This window comes from Dasypus novemcinctus, chromosome 6 (assembly GCF_030445035.2).
Source record: "Dasypus novemcinctus isolate mDasNov1 chromosome 6, mDasNov1.1.hap2, whole genome shotgun sequence".
Taxonomy (NCBI): Eukaryota; Metazoa; Chordata; class Mammalia; order Cingulata; family Dasypodidae; genus Dasypus; species Dasypus novemcinctus.
The window spans coordinates 27,288,467-27,303,068 of NC_080678.1; the positions used below are offsets into that span (position 1 = coordinate 27,288,467).

Genomic DNA, 14,602 nt, shown 5'->3' on the forward strand with positions numbered 1-14,602 from the left:
CAGTCAGAAATGAAATATGCTTTGAAAATTAATCAATCAAACCACAAGTTTTAGGTGAGACAAAAGATAATTTTACTTTTTATTATTATTCCTACTATCCCTGCAACTACTACCCCAACTCTGCACTAAAAGGAATTAATTTAATAAACATTCATAAAAGAAAAAGATCATTCTGGTGCCTCCTTCAGTTCCCAGAGACTGTATTTTTGCTTCTCAATGTCCATTAATAATAAAGAGTTTTTGCATATAATATGCTACAGTGGCTCCATATTTTACTGAAGTTGCCTAGTCACGTGCTTACAGTGGCTGGTTAGGTATGGTAAAGGGAAGTAACAATAGGCAGTAGTGGGACTGGAAAACCTGAGAGGACATGCTCATCTAAATGGAGCATCACTTCCTAGCCCTAGCCAAGTTTTGCCATGTGGAAATATAGACCTGGTGATGACAGATTTGTTGAAAGAAGTTGAAATTTAGATGTTAAGTGAAATCTCCTGATTTTTAAACATTGGTTCAAATACTTTTAAAACATCAAGCAAGCCAAACAAAACATATACAACTTTATAGGACAAGGGCCACCAGTTTATAAACTCTGTATTTCGTACATGAAACATAATTGGTACTTTGGTTGAGAATCTCAAAGGGCTTCAGAAACATTTTATTTTTGCCTTATTTCAGATATATTTACTTCTCAGGTAATAAGACACTTGTCACCTCCATCAAAAGTTTAAGACAGATTCCTATTTACAAGTTTCTGTTCCCTAGATTATAATTTTTAAGGCTTTTCTTTTTGCTGTGCACTTTTCTCAACTTTGAATTATACTATGAAATAAGTTTGCTTTATCATATTTTAAAAACATATAGAAGAAAACAATTTGCCAGCACATGCTGTTTTAAAAGTTAGAAAAAATAAAAAGGTTTTTAAAAGAAAATAAACAGGTCATACTGTCTTATAGGTACCATGGTGATTATGAGGTTTCAAAGGATTTTTAGAATTGGAAGGTGCTTAGTGGCAACCTAGAAAGAACTCTTTATTATAGGGATATGAAAATTAGACCTGGCATAACAGATGATATGATGTATTTCTAAACACTTTTACATCTACTTTTTACTTAAACTTTGCAACCCAGAGCCGATACTAAACCTTTTTTAATGAGAAAATGAAAGTACCAATTGGTTAAGAAATGTATTGAAGGTCACACCATTAATTAGTTGTATAGCCATAATACAATATCAAGTATGAACCTGAAATAGATTGATCAGGAGAAAAAAATGAAAAAGAAAAAAATCAGTACAAGCTTCTTTTTAAAATCACATTGGATTTTACTGTCACAGCTTAAAACACATGGAACCTTAAAATACTCTAATACATTCAATATCAAACTTTAAAAACTGAGTTTTATACAATTAAAAGGAATATTTACTTATTAGCAGGTAAGTTTAAATAAATTGAGGGAAAACAGAATTATAAGGAACTAATGACAGGTTAGGAGTGGTAGGTGCCTATTAAGAGGATAACCATATTGGCCCACAGAATGGATCCTTGGGGCTCCTAATAAAGATCAAATATTGGGCTAAGACTTTTAGTGTATCCTAGGAGGACAGGTTTAAAAACAGATCCAAATCCAGTCTTGAACATTCTTACAAAGCAAGACTTGGCTTTGGTATCCACAATATGTTTTAATTTTGATGTTTTCAATCCATAAGAATATGCTTTGAGTTACCAGGAATGGTAACTCTGTCTGCCCACCATGTGACTACAGACTACTTTTTCCAGATGGCTACATGAGAATAGGGCACAATCTAAACCTAAAAGCCCTATTCAACTATTTAACCCGTGATCTTGGTTTCATCAATATATTCTCATTATATGAGCTAATCTGTCATTAATTAATGATGAAGAGGAGAAAAAATACAATTTGTAGGCTTTTAAAGTGTAACATAAACAAATTTACCACACTAATGAAAGATGTTGAAGTGTTGAAGGGGCAGGGGGTGGGGCATATGAAACCCCCTATATTTTTTATGTAACATTTATGTAATCTAAAACTTTAAAAACTAAAAAACCCCCAAAAATTAAAAAAAATAAAGTGTTGAATATATCTAATTAAGTTTGAGATTGAAAGTTCTTTTAAAAATAGTACTGGGAAGCGGACTTGGCCCAGTGGTTAGGGCGTCCGTCTACCACATGGGAGGTCTGCGGTTCAAACCCCGGGCCTCCTCGATCCGTGTGGAGCTGGCTCATGCGCAGTGCCGATGCATGCGGGAGTACCCTGCCATGCAGGGGTGTCCCCCACGTGGGGAAGCCCCACTCGCAAGAAGTACGCCCCATAAGGAGAGCTGCCTAGTGCGAAAGAAAGTCCAGCCTGCCCAGGAATGGCGCCGCCCACATGGAGAGCTGACACAACAAGATGACGCAACAAAAAGAAACACAGATTCCAGTGCCGATAACAACAGAAGCGGGCAAAGAAGATGCAGCAAAAAGACACAGATAACAGACAACTGGGGCGGGGAAGGGGAGAGAAATAAATAAATAAATCTTTAAATAAAAATAAAAATAGTACCAATGCTGTAAACAAAAACCTATATACAAAAAAGCAATTTTTCTTTTTCAGGAGATATTGGGGATTGAAACCAGGACCTTGTGTACATGGGAAGTAGGCACTCAACTATAGAGCTACATCCACTCCCAAATGAGAGTTGGCTTTTTCATTTGTTGGTTTGTTTTTAGGAGGTACCAGGTATCAAACACAAGACCTCATATATGGGAAGCAATTGCTCAACCACTTGAGCTACATCTGCTCCCAAAACAGTATTTTTTTCCTACTAAGAGATTTCTTCCAAGTCAGTATCAAAATGGCAAGTGAAATGGTAAAGCCTCAAAAGGAGAGAGAAGGAAAAATTACATATTGGTTAGAGCCATACATTCTTTTGATGACACAGTTCTCAGATTAAAGAGAAAAAAAAGTGCAGTATTTGTACACTGCACTTACGCACTTATTTCATTCTGGAGAGATGTACTTTTGGACTCTTCTAATTTTGTTTATGTTCCCCTTTGCAAAGGTCATTATTGGCCTCAAAATTTCCTGTTCCAATAAACATTTTACTTCACCTTACATTGGCTTCTACATACCATAGTCTACTCTCCTCTTATATCTCTAACCGTTTTTAAACATTGGTGTTCCTGCAATGGGGCTCCATACTGAATTCATTTGTAGACCATTCCAACAAATGCAGTGCACAGAGAACTGGAAAGGGACCAGGTTTTGGAGTCAAGCAATCATGTCTGAATCCTGTTTCTCCACTTACCAGCTTTGTGATTTTGGACAAGATAACTTTTCCTAATCATGTTTTAGTTTGTTGAATTGAATAATGTATTATTCTGGGGGATGCAGTGGGAGGTATTAAATTTTAGAGTTCTCTCTTAGGGTTTAAATTACTTTTTATCAAAATTACTGTGGAAAATCCTTTAAAACATCTATATAATTAAAATACATAATTTTGTACTAAAACACTGTGTTGTAACTGTATTCTTTTTTTTTAAAGATTTAAAAAATCTTTAAATCTTTTAAAGTTGTCTGTTCTTTGTGTCTATTTGCTGTGTCTTCTTCTTCGTCCGCTTTTGTTGTCAGCAGCACGGCAATCTGTGTTTCTTTTTGTTGCATCATCTTGTTGTGTCAGCTCTCTGTGTGGGCAGTGCCATTCTTGGGCAGGCTGCACTTTCTTTGGCACTGGGTGGCTTTCCTTTGGGGCGCACTCCTTGCGCTTGGGGCTCCCCTACGTGGGGACACACCTGCGTGGCAGGGCACTCCTTGCGCGCATCAGCACTGCGCATGGGCCAGCTCCACATGGGTCAAGGAGGCCCGGGGTTTGAACAGCGGGCTTCCCATGTGGTAGACGGATGCCCTAACCACTGGGTCAAGTCTGCTTCCCGTTATTGTATTCTTAAGCAAACTAAAATTTAAGAGCCACTAAGCTAGACTGGGGAAAGAATTTAAGGTAGATGGCTGGACATTTAAACCATTCTACCTTTAAGATAACTTTCAAGACAACATGGTTGTATGGAGGATGAGTAGAGAATTATAAAGCACATCTGCTTACTTGTAGGTTTTTATTCATTTTGTTTTAATAATGTCTTGATAACACTAATACATATTAGGACTTATTTTTCCTGAGACTCTAATTAAATGACAACATTTTTGAAGTACAATACAGTAAGAATCACTGACATTCATTGAGCTTATTATGTGCCAGGCACTGGTTTAATGTCTTTTCATGAATTATTCAACAACCACCTGAGATTGGTGCCATTATAAGTTTCATTTTATGGATGAAATGGAGGCAGAGAAAACTAGGCTGTTTAAAGTGACTAATCTGACTTGAGATCCTTCTCTCAAGTACTATATTGTACACAAATGTTAATCCCTTTTCACCACCTACTTCCCATTGCTCCACATTCTTCCTGCATGATTTTATTCACTTCTATAGTATGTATTACTACACAATTGACTGACTGGGCCTTCAGTCCTTTGTACCTTCCTATTAGACTCCACACATAATAGACTTCCTATTGGTCTTAACCCTCCTCTTAAAACCTGCACCTCCCATGTTCCCAACCTGAATTAATACCCATACCACTCATTCGCATGTTAACTTGAAATCTTAGTTATCCTTGATCATTTTCCTTATCAACCAAAGGGTACTGGGAGAAAAGGAGATTGAATCCTATTCTCTAGTATCCTTGAACACCTCTTTTATATTTTCTCTTTTTTATGCCTGTTGTCACTAAATAATTGTAATAGTTTCCTTACCGATTGCCTTCCCTCTAGGAAGCCCTAATTTTAGAGGTCTATTGATCATTTAAAATTATTTTTTTGGTGCTAGATCACTACATGATTTTTAGCATACAACTTAAGCAGTTCAAAGACTGAACAAAACTTTTCCCATTCCCATCTCAGGGGCTTACATCTGTAAAAACAAAAAAAGAATTGTAGCTATAGTAATTTTTAACCATGTATACATGAATTAATTGGGACTACAAAGACCTGTCCTCATTAAAAGATACATTGCCAATTCTATAATTAATGTGTAATTCATCTATTTTGTACCAATAATGGTTAATAAATTCAGGATATTTTAAAGTTTTAAATGTAAATTTAGAAACATTTTTGTAGCAGAGAAGTACATTAGCATGATCATGAAAAGTTGTTCAAGCATGAAAATATATTACATTAGAATAAAATTCTGTGGAGAAAGTGGAATGGAAATAGAGGTCTATGGAGAAAAAGAATGTAAAATTTCTGGGTTAAAAAAGCTCATTCATGTTTTCATTAATGAATGATAGTGGATATACAATTGCTATGATATTTAAATTAGATATATTTTAAGACTGATAAAACAGGTATTTAACTAAACTTACAGTAAAAAATTATGTCAGTTTAGAAATGTATAAAGAAGTACCTAGTTTTTCAAAAATTATTTGGGGGTTATACAAGAAGAAAGTTTGAGGATGTTGACATATACTCAAGGTTCAGGAAGACATTTTAGTCATCTAGTCCAGTCCCACACCCATAATTTAGTTTATTATTATATATTAAACTAAATCACGCCAGCAATTTTTAACTTGTCCAGATGTGTATGATTGATTTAAAGTAGGAATCCTCCCTAGACTTAAGTGTCTTCCAACCCTCACTTGTAAAACATAGTAAAACTAATACTTCATGACAAAGAATTGGTTTTCCTGTGAATTCTTCTGCATTAATTTTAGACATCCGGCTCATATAGCTACAATTTGCATACTTTGTTATGACTTTGAAATGTACTATCCATCAAAATCATTATCTCTGGGAGAAATTACAAACTAAAAAAACTAGGGGGGAAAAGGAAGCAACAGAATATTTTCTTTTTTTTTTTTTAAAGATTTATTTATTTATTTAATTTCTCCCCCTCCCCTGGTTGTCTGTTCTTGGTGTCTATTTGCTGCGTCCTGTTTCTTTGTCCGCTTCTGTTGTCGTCAGCGGCACGGGAAGTGTGGGCAGCGCCATTCCTGGGCAGGCTGCTCTTTCTTTTCACGCTGGGCGGCTTTCCTCACGGGCGCACTCCTTGCGCGTGGGGCTCCCCCACGCGGGGGACACCCTTGCGTGGCACGGCACTCCTTGCGCGCATCAGCACTGCGCATGGCCAGCTCCACACGGGTCAAGGAGGCCCGGGGTTTGAACCGTGGACCTCCCATATGGTAGACGGACGCCCTAACCACTGGGCCAAAGTCCGTTTCCCCAGAATATTTTCCAGTTACTCAAACCAAGGGCGTCCAAAAATGGATTTACCCTGTATTCTGTAATCATTAAAAGTTTGGGTTCTATTACTGTATGAATTTCATTACTGCAACTAAATATGTTTTCCTCATAAAATATGCCTTAACTGTCTGCATCAATATTTAATCTGGCCTAGTATTCTGATGTACGGATGTTCCATAATTTATTTAACCTCTGACTTATTGCTGAACATTTAGGTTTACCTGTTGTTGAACATTTGGCTATTCAATGCAGCGTTTTCTGAAAGATAAAGATATCTTTACATACTTATGCTACTATTTATTTAGGAATGATTACTAGAAGTGGGATGTTTTGGTCATAGAAAATGTGCATTTTTTATTTCAATAGATATTGCTAAATAGCCCTTTAAAAAAGCTGTACCAACATACATTTCCATCAACAGAGTACCCATTTCCCTATCATTTCACTAACTGGATGCTAACAACGTTTTGAATTTTTGCCATTCTTAAAGACACATTTTAATGAGGCCATCATGATTTCCCTATATAAGCTGCAATTTCCCCTACCTCCTGCACTTCTAATCCCCATTAAACTACTCTATTATCCATAACACCTTTCCATTTTTTCTCCACTTGCTTGGCTGTAAATTCCAAACATGGAGAGATTTTTTTCTGTTCCTGACGAATAGTGCCTGGTACATAGTAGGCACTCAAATATTTATTTAACAGCAATTGTATGTACACTTGGATTTCAGCCAGTTGTTCTTTCTCCTTTGCCCCATCTGTCCCTTGTGTTACATACATCCCACCTGACCAGTAAGTAAGTACTCTAAGGAGCAGCCACAGTTAAACTTACTACATCAGACAAAACACCCATGTTTGGCTTAATATTACCAGGCCAACTAGGGGAAGGAATTAAATGCTGCTTCCCACTCTGGGCTCCCAGGGCAGTTGATTATCATGACAACGTATCCCTGCAGTGCCAGCCATCCAACATTTGCATATATTAGCCCTTCCCTTCCTGTTTCCTGCCAATGCCTAAGGGGGCCTAAGAACAAGAACCATCCATAGTAAAGCAAAGACCTTCCTCCCAGACAAGCACCCGACCTACAGCACAGATTGTCCCCACACCGGACCCAAACCACTCCTTACCAGGCCTTTGGCCCCACATGCTTTCCAGTAACAAGGCAGGTTAGACAAACAGAACTGAGGTTTGGTAAAGCACTAAGTTTCATTGTTTTCCTCAGGTCAGATTTTAGACGTGAAAGAGGTTATCAATAAAAGAGCAAAGGATAATGTCTGAATTCTGAGTAGTGGGTTGCTTGTTCTACAAAAAGTTACGTATTTGTCAGCTCATTCACCACTTTAGCACTTGGTGATACATACAAAAATTTTTAGCTATGTATTTCTTTCACATGTATCAAAACTTGTTAATATCTAGCTTCCCTTCTTAATGTGGAATATTATGTCAGATTTGCACCAAATAAAGGCCTAATGAATATTTTCATTTTGATGACTCTGATAGATGGCTTACGTGTTCTTCAATATAGCCATATTCGAGGGTAATCAGTGTCAGCAATGTTATTAGCTTTCAGGGTGGCCTGAACAAGTAATTATCACTAGGTACCACTGGAAGACCTAAGTGGGGGGGGGAGGGGGAATGTGGTATTTACCTCAGCTTCCCAATTAGTGATAAATTGCTTTATTCCTGGTCCATTCCCTACTTTTCATTCCCTCAAAGAGAAGGGTAGGGTCGAAGCTTAATGACAAAGATCTGTTTAGAGGTTCTTCAGGAATTTATTTGGGGTAGATTTCGCAGAATAGGAATTTGAACAAAAGAGGGGAAGAGGCTTGGTGGATGGACAGTAGGATGCTTTTATCAGGAATGTCATAGTAGTGGAGTAGGAATAACTAAGACCAGAAACAGCTTCCCTTGATTATAACTAATTTGCAGTGGGTGGTAAGGAATGGCACCAAGCCAGCGTCACCACTTTATAATAAATCTTTCTCCTGTGGTGGTGATGTTGTGAAAGAATTATGATGCGCTTGCATCATTATGATGAAATACCACAAAATGGGTGGGGCTGTCTGGGGAAACATCTACTTGGGGATCATGCTGCAAATTACATTGCAGAACACACTGAACATACAGCATATCAGTAATCTGAGATGTAACATGGAGCAAATACCATTGGCCAAAGAAGCATATATGCTGGGATATCTGTAACAAAATACTCATAAGGGTATATGCTGATACTTGAGCATATAGAATCTCTGTACTAGAGGAAAACAGTAAACTCAAAGCATACCTTCTTTCAGTTCTTCAAAGGCAACTCCCATCATTTGTGTTGCCTCCTTACAAATTGTAGTCATATAGCCAGTAACTGATCCTTTGGGTATTTTTTGTCACTATAAAAAAGGGATTAAAAGTAGAAACCAGCTGTTAACTACTGAGAGAGGTAGCAATATTAGGAAATTAGTTGCCTATAAGCTCCTTTTCCAAGCTAGCTGCCTTAGCTCCTAGACTGGTCATATTCTTTGCTTCTCCCACCATCCTGGGGAAATGCTAACAGTGAACCAAGATGGCAGCACCTAGGTACCTTTGTTTTTCTTCAGCTGCTATTTCTTTGAAAATTATCTTTGTCTACAAAACGAAGTCCAGCTAGTTTTCACTAAAGGGAGAGGATTATATCTTGCTTTTCCAATTAACACCATTACTGGGTAATGAAAACTGACAAAAAAAAAAATTCTAGATGCTTACATAAACTGTCTCAACCTTGTTTCAATGAAAAGAACACGGAATTAATGAGAAATTTAGACAAGGATAGGGTAGTTTATTTTCCATAAGAATTGTGATTTTAAACTACAATAAACACCTCAGGCAATATGCTTTGGGAATTGTTTTTGATTAATTATTTCTCTTTAAAGGAACTGTATCCAACAATCCAAATTTACTGTATCCAACAATTCAGATATGGCAGAAGTAAAGTCAATGTTCCGGGAAGTCCTTCCAAAACAAGGTATTTACATCACAAATATGTCATAAAATACCATAGGGACCAACAAAGTGATAGACACTGCCACCTATAGAGCAGGCTTAACAGCTAAAACATGTGACTTTTTTGTTCTATATGCCTCATTTACTGTCCACTAAACTTTTCATGAGTAGACTGTAAAGGCAATCCATCGCTTCTTTTTCCAGTAAAAGAATGACAAAATGAAGCAGAAATTCTGTATACTCAATTGCATATGAAATTTTCAATTAAAGAAAAAACTTAATGGAATTGACCATACTATTAAATAAGGTCTGAAAGTGGGGAAAAAGAAAACTAAATTAAGCAATAGTTTTTAAAAAAGGAAATTAGACACTCAGTAATTTAAATATACATGTTAAAAGTTACCATACTTAGCTATATAAAGATTATTGTATACTATACATTTCTCCCAAGTCTTACTTCAAATTAGACATTTAACACAAAAGTTGGGTGTCTCATGGTAGCTAAGAATCTAGGATAGAAAGTTCAAAATTTGCCATCCTCAAGACTCATCAGGATAAAGAAACTCACTGCTTATGGGGTGACTATGATCTTTCTGGATCCCACAGCTAAAGTCAGTCTAAGAAACAGATTTTTATTGGCAATGGATGTGATGAAGCTTTTAGACATCCATTTTAGCTCTAAATCCAAACCACAAAATTACTCAGTTATCTTACTTGATGAACTAATTTTTATTTCTTGTTAAACTTAGGGCAGTTGTCTGTGGAAGATGTAACCACGATGGTGCTTTGTAAACCCAAACTTTTACCTTTAAAATCTCTGACTCTGGAAAAACTGGAGAAAATGCAGCAAGCGGCACAGGATACAATTCGCCAACAAGAAATGGTAGAAGAGGAACAGCAGCAGCAAATAACCAAATGAATGATTTAGCCCGTCCATGAACATCCCATCTATTTAGTAACAACTAGAATATAATCTGCATCTGTATGCTAAAAGTAGTATTTGTTAATGAAACCCATAGTATTCATATAAATAATACAAAAATACCCAAGATTAATGAAACCTATATTGTTTTTAAATTTTGGGTTGTACTGAACACAAAACCTTTGAACCACATTTTATGGCTTGTTTACCCATGTGTTTAAAATTGCAAATTAAATTACTGTTCAATATTCATTGCTATCAGTTTTATGTGTAACGTTCTCAGGCACAAGAAGTGCAACTTTCTGTATACAGATTACACCTTTATTAAAAAACTGCACTTGATGATATACATTCTCATCTTGTGTAAGGTGCTAATACTGGACTTTTGTTACCTAACAATTATTTTACCAATTTTATGTGTCATATGTTTAAAGCTATCTTGCTAATCCTACCAATGACAAATTGTTTCTTGAACAAATTTGATTTTTAAGAAACCCTCACCTATTTCTGTATCGTCACCTTTATTTTTATAGTAATTTTTTTTTAGGAGATACTGGGGGTTGAACCCAGGACCTCACACATGTGAAGCAGGCGCTCAACCACTGAGCTACATCTTCTCCCTAATGAGAGATGGTATTTTTGTTTCTAGGAGGTACCAGGGAATGAATACAGGGACCTCATACACGGGAAGCAGGCACTCAACCACTTGATCTGCATTGGCTCCCCTATACTAATTTTCCCCTCCCTGTTGTTTTTGCTATGTCTATTTGCTGTGTGATCTTCTATATCTATTTCTCTTTTTGTCTTCTCATCTTTCTCCTCTAAGGATTCACAAGGATTGGATCCTGGGGACCTCTAATGTGCAGAGAGGTTCCCTGTCGATTGTGCCACCTCAGTTCCTGGTCTCTGCTGTGTTTTATTGACTCTCCCCTTGATCTCTTTTGTTGAATCATGATCTTGCTGCACAACTCACTTGCACGGGCACTGGCTCACCATGCAGGCACTCATGTGGGCACTCTGCTCACCATGCAGCACTCGGCTTGCCACGTAGGCAGTCACGTGGGCACTCAGCTTGCCATGAGGGCACTTGGTTCACCATGTGGGCACATGGCTCACCATACTGGCACTCGTGTGGGCTCTCAGCTCGCTGCATGGGCACCCACATGGGCACTCGGCTTGCCGCGCAGGCACGCTTTCTCTTCTTTTACACCATGAGGCCCCAGGGATCAAACCTAGGTCCTCCCATATGGTAAGCAGAGGCCCCATCACTTGAGCCACATCCGCTTCCCCTATAGTAACTTTTAAAACTTGAATAACATGGCTACCTTTATCTTCCAGGTATCAAACAATTAAAATCCTAAAAATAGTTGTATAATTGTAAGCCACAGTAATATAGACTTTAAAGAGCTCATGAGGTAAATTTGAAGGTTAAGTTTGGAGATTTACTTCTAAAAGGCTCTACGTGAACCTGTAATATTCCTAAGAATACCTTGATCAATTCTAAATAGAATTCTAGATTGGTTTGCTGTAGTCATTAATACACAATTTAAATTCACACAGGCCTTAGGTTCTTGCTAAGTTAAACTAGGCTCTACAAGTGAGAGGTTAGAAATGTGACCATCCTTTAGATAGATGTTATATATTCATAGCTAGTATTTCCTCAGGCACTGGTAAATGTAAAAAGTTGAGTTTTTGAAGAATAATTTTTTATAACACCAACATTAGTTGGTAACAGACTTTAAGAATGATGAAAGGTACACAAATTTTTAAAATTTCATTAAGCTCTAGATAAGATCAATAAACATCTTACATGCATTTTCCCCAATATAATATTAAAAGAATATATTTAACTATTGTACTTTTGACTTAAATGCCTGCAAGGAACAAGCTTATATTCACTTGATTCAAATGTGCTTCTTTATGATTCAAAATTTGCTGTATAAAATGACAGTTTACAAGCTTTTTAAAATACCTAAAATAAATGTACTTCCAATAAAGAATCAACACTGCTTCACATGTTTTATTTTGTCATACATTCTTATAAAACTGGGTTCACTTTTCCAGTTTTGTAGAAAAATAGATGTTCCAGCCACCATTTACTGAACTGTCTAGTCTTTAAGACCAATCAGTATGTTCCCTGGAAAGATGAAGAAGTCTCATGACTAACTCATTTTCTTAAAATTCTTTAAGACAAAGAAATAACTTTTGTTTTTACTCCCAAAGCACAGTATTTCAAGAGCAGCAGCCAACATGGGGTTTTAGCAGCTTAACTTTACCCCCTAAATAAAGCTTTGTATAAACCAGTGATTTTACTAAAAAAACACTGTCCTTGAAAGAAAGGAGTGGCAGTCAGACATCAATGCAAAACTTGGAATGATTAGGTCAAAAACATGGCACTTATAAAAAGTAGCTTATTAGAATATTCCACTCAAGAAGTGGTTACTTTTCAATCCCTCCTTTACACCCTCAAAAAAAAAAGAAAAAAAAAACTTTCTTTAAAAATTTCCCTTAAATGTAAATTTACAAAATTTCAGAAATGCCTTGTACCCAAAACAAGAGCTTAAAAAAAAACTGTGCTAACAACTCTTACAATTCAGATATATATTTTTATAACATCTAAGACTGCAAGAGTTCTTATATTCAGTAGCTCTCTGGTTTAAGACGACCTCCATCTCCTTCACTTACAAAACGCTTTCTGCCCCTGTAATGAAAAGAACACAAACATCAAACAGATACAAATTCTGACTACAGTTAACAACAACAACAAAAAAACTTGGGCTCTTTACACATTAAGTGTTGAAAGGTTTTGGTTTTAGTTTAGGTATTAGGGCCAGGAATTGAATTTGGGACCTTATATGTGGGAAGCCAGTGCTCAACCCCTGAGCGACATCAGCTCCCAAGTTAGTTTGTTTGCTTGCCTGTTGTTTGTTGTTTTTAGGAGGCACCGGAGACCAAACCCAGGACTTCCCATATGGGAAGCTGGCACTCAACCACTAGAGCCACATCTGCTACCAGGTTTTGTTGTTTTAACAAAATAAAAAAGCCTATTTCCTTTGAACATTTACTTCCTTGCTATACATGTGAATATGTAACATATCAAATGAATAGCTAAATATGATCAGATTTTAGTGAAATAAAGGCTTAATTACTGAAATAAGTTTATTACCACATGGAGTCAAATAAAAGAGTTGAAACAAAAAAACATTTTATTTAGAAATTTAGTATTTCTTTCTACCACATTATTAATAATATTATTTTGTGAGCCAAAAGAGTGAACTCTAATGTAATTTAAAATTATGCAAACTGGAGCTATGAACATCAAAATATCTATGTTTAACATCAAAAAAAAATTTTTTTTTAATTCATAAAAGCCATAACCTGAAGGTGGAAAAACTTCAAAATCCAGTTAATTCCAGTCTATCCCCCAATTTGGGGCTCCTGCTATTTCAAATTCAAGAAGCCCTGTTCTACAATGTGACTATACTCCAGCTGCATGTAGTAGCAATAGCCAGGAGGAATAGTTACCCTAAAGCAGTACATGAAAAATAGAGCTTAGGTAGGATTAGCCCTTACTCTGATCCCAGACTCGCATGTCAGTCTGCACACAAACATGCACTTCAACAGAGTAAGCAAAAGAATAGAGAATAAAAGTTTTATGGAATATACAGAAAGTTTAGGTATCTTATCAAGTGACCCTTGATAGTAAAGCCACAATAGAAATAACAAGTTAGACTTTTGAGCAGAGGTTGATAGAGATATACTTTCATACTTAGAAAGGTAAGTGAAAACTAGCTACATTTTCTTAAAATATACAGCCTTCAGACTATAATATTAGGAGATCAAGATGGGGAATAAGACAGTTGGTAGCAATAAGCTATGCCAAAGTTGCCAGTTTTTACAGAAATGTATACTATTTGATATATCAGAATACAAGGGGTGCCCTACCAAGCAGAGGTGTACATTTCCCAATACATCTATCAAAGTCATTAAACTATCTACCACCATTTTTCCCCTTCATTCTTAATGAGTTCTAAACTTTTTAGAGCAAAGGATCTTACCAGGAAGTACTTTTGAGATTTAATTCTTATAAGCTTCTTAAAAATATTCAAAGCTTAGAAATTATCTCATATACAAATTACAGAAACTTAAATCTATGTAACACTGACCCACACAAGAAGTTTATCTATTACTAAACTTTTATAGCTATTATAAGCTTTATTTTAACAACAGAAAAACTAACTCCTAAAGAGTTAGATCATGAAACCACAAACATAATACCTCCAAAGAATAATATAAACACAGTTTCTAGTAAGATAAGATCCAACAAGTCCCAATTCTATATCCTGGAAGAGGCAAGGGAAGTCACACAAAAACAGAAAAGAGCCTAAATCTATAAAGTCAGAAAAAGTAT

General features: G+C 36.3%; 1 protein-coding gene across 3 annotated transcripts in view; it reads right to left on the minus strand.

The window, feature by feature from the left end:
• Positions 1–12,184: 12,184 nt before the first annotated feature.
• The window catches only part of PDCD4 (programmed cell death 4), a 28,653-nt gene continuing 26,235 nt past the window's right edge, over positions 12,185–14,602 (minus strand). For all 3 annotated transcript variants that reach the window (XM_004473254.4, XM_004473255.4, XM_071215678.1), the window contains exon 12: positions 12,185–12,892. In XM_004473254.4, coding sequence (XP_004473311.2) covers positions 12,832–12,892 — 61 coding nt within the window. In that variant the 3' untranslated portion in view covers positions 12,185–12,831. The remainder of the gene's footprint in view (positions 12,893–14,602) is intronic.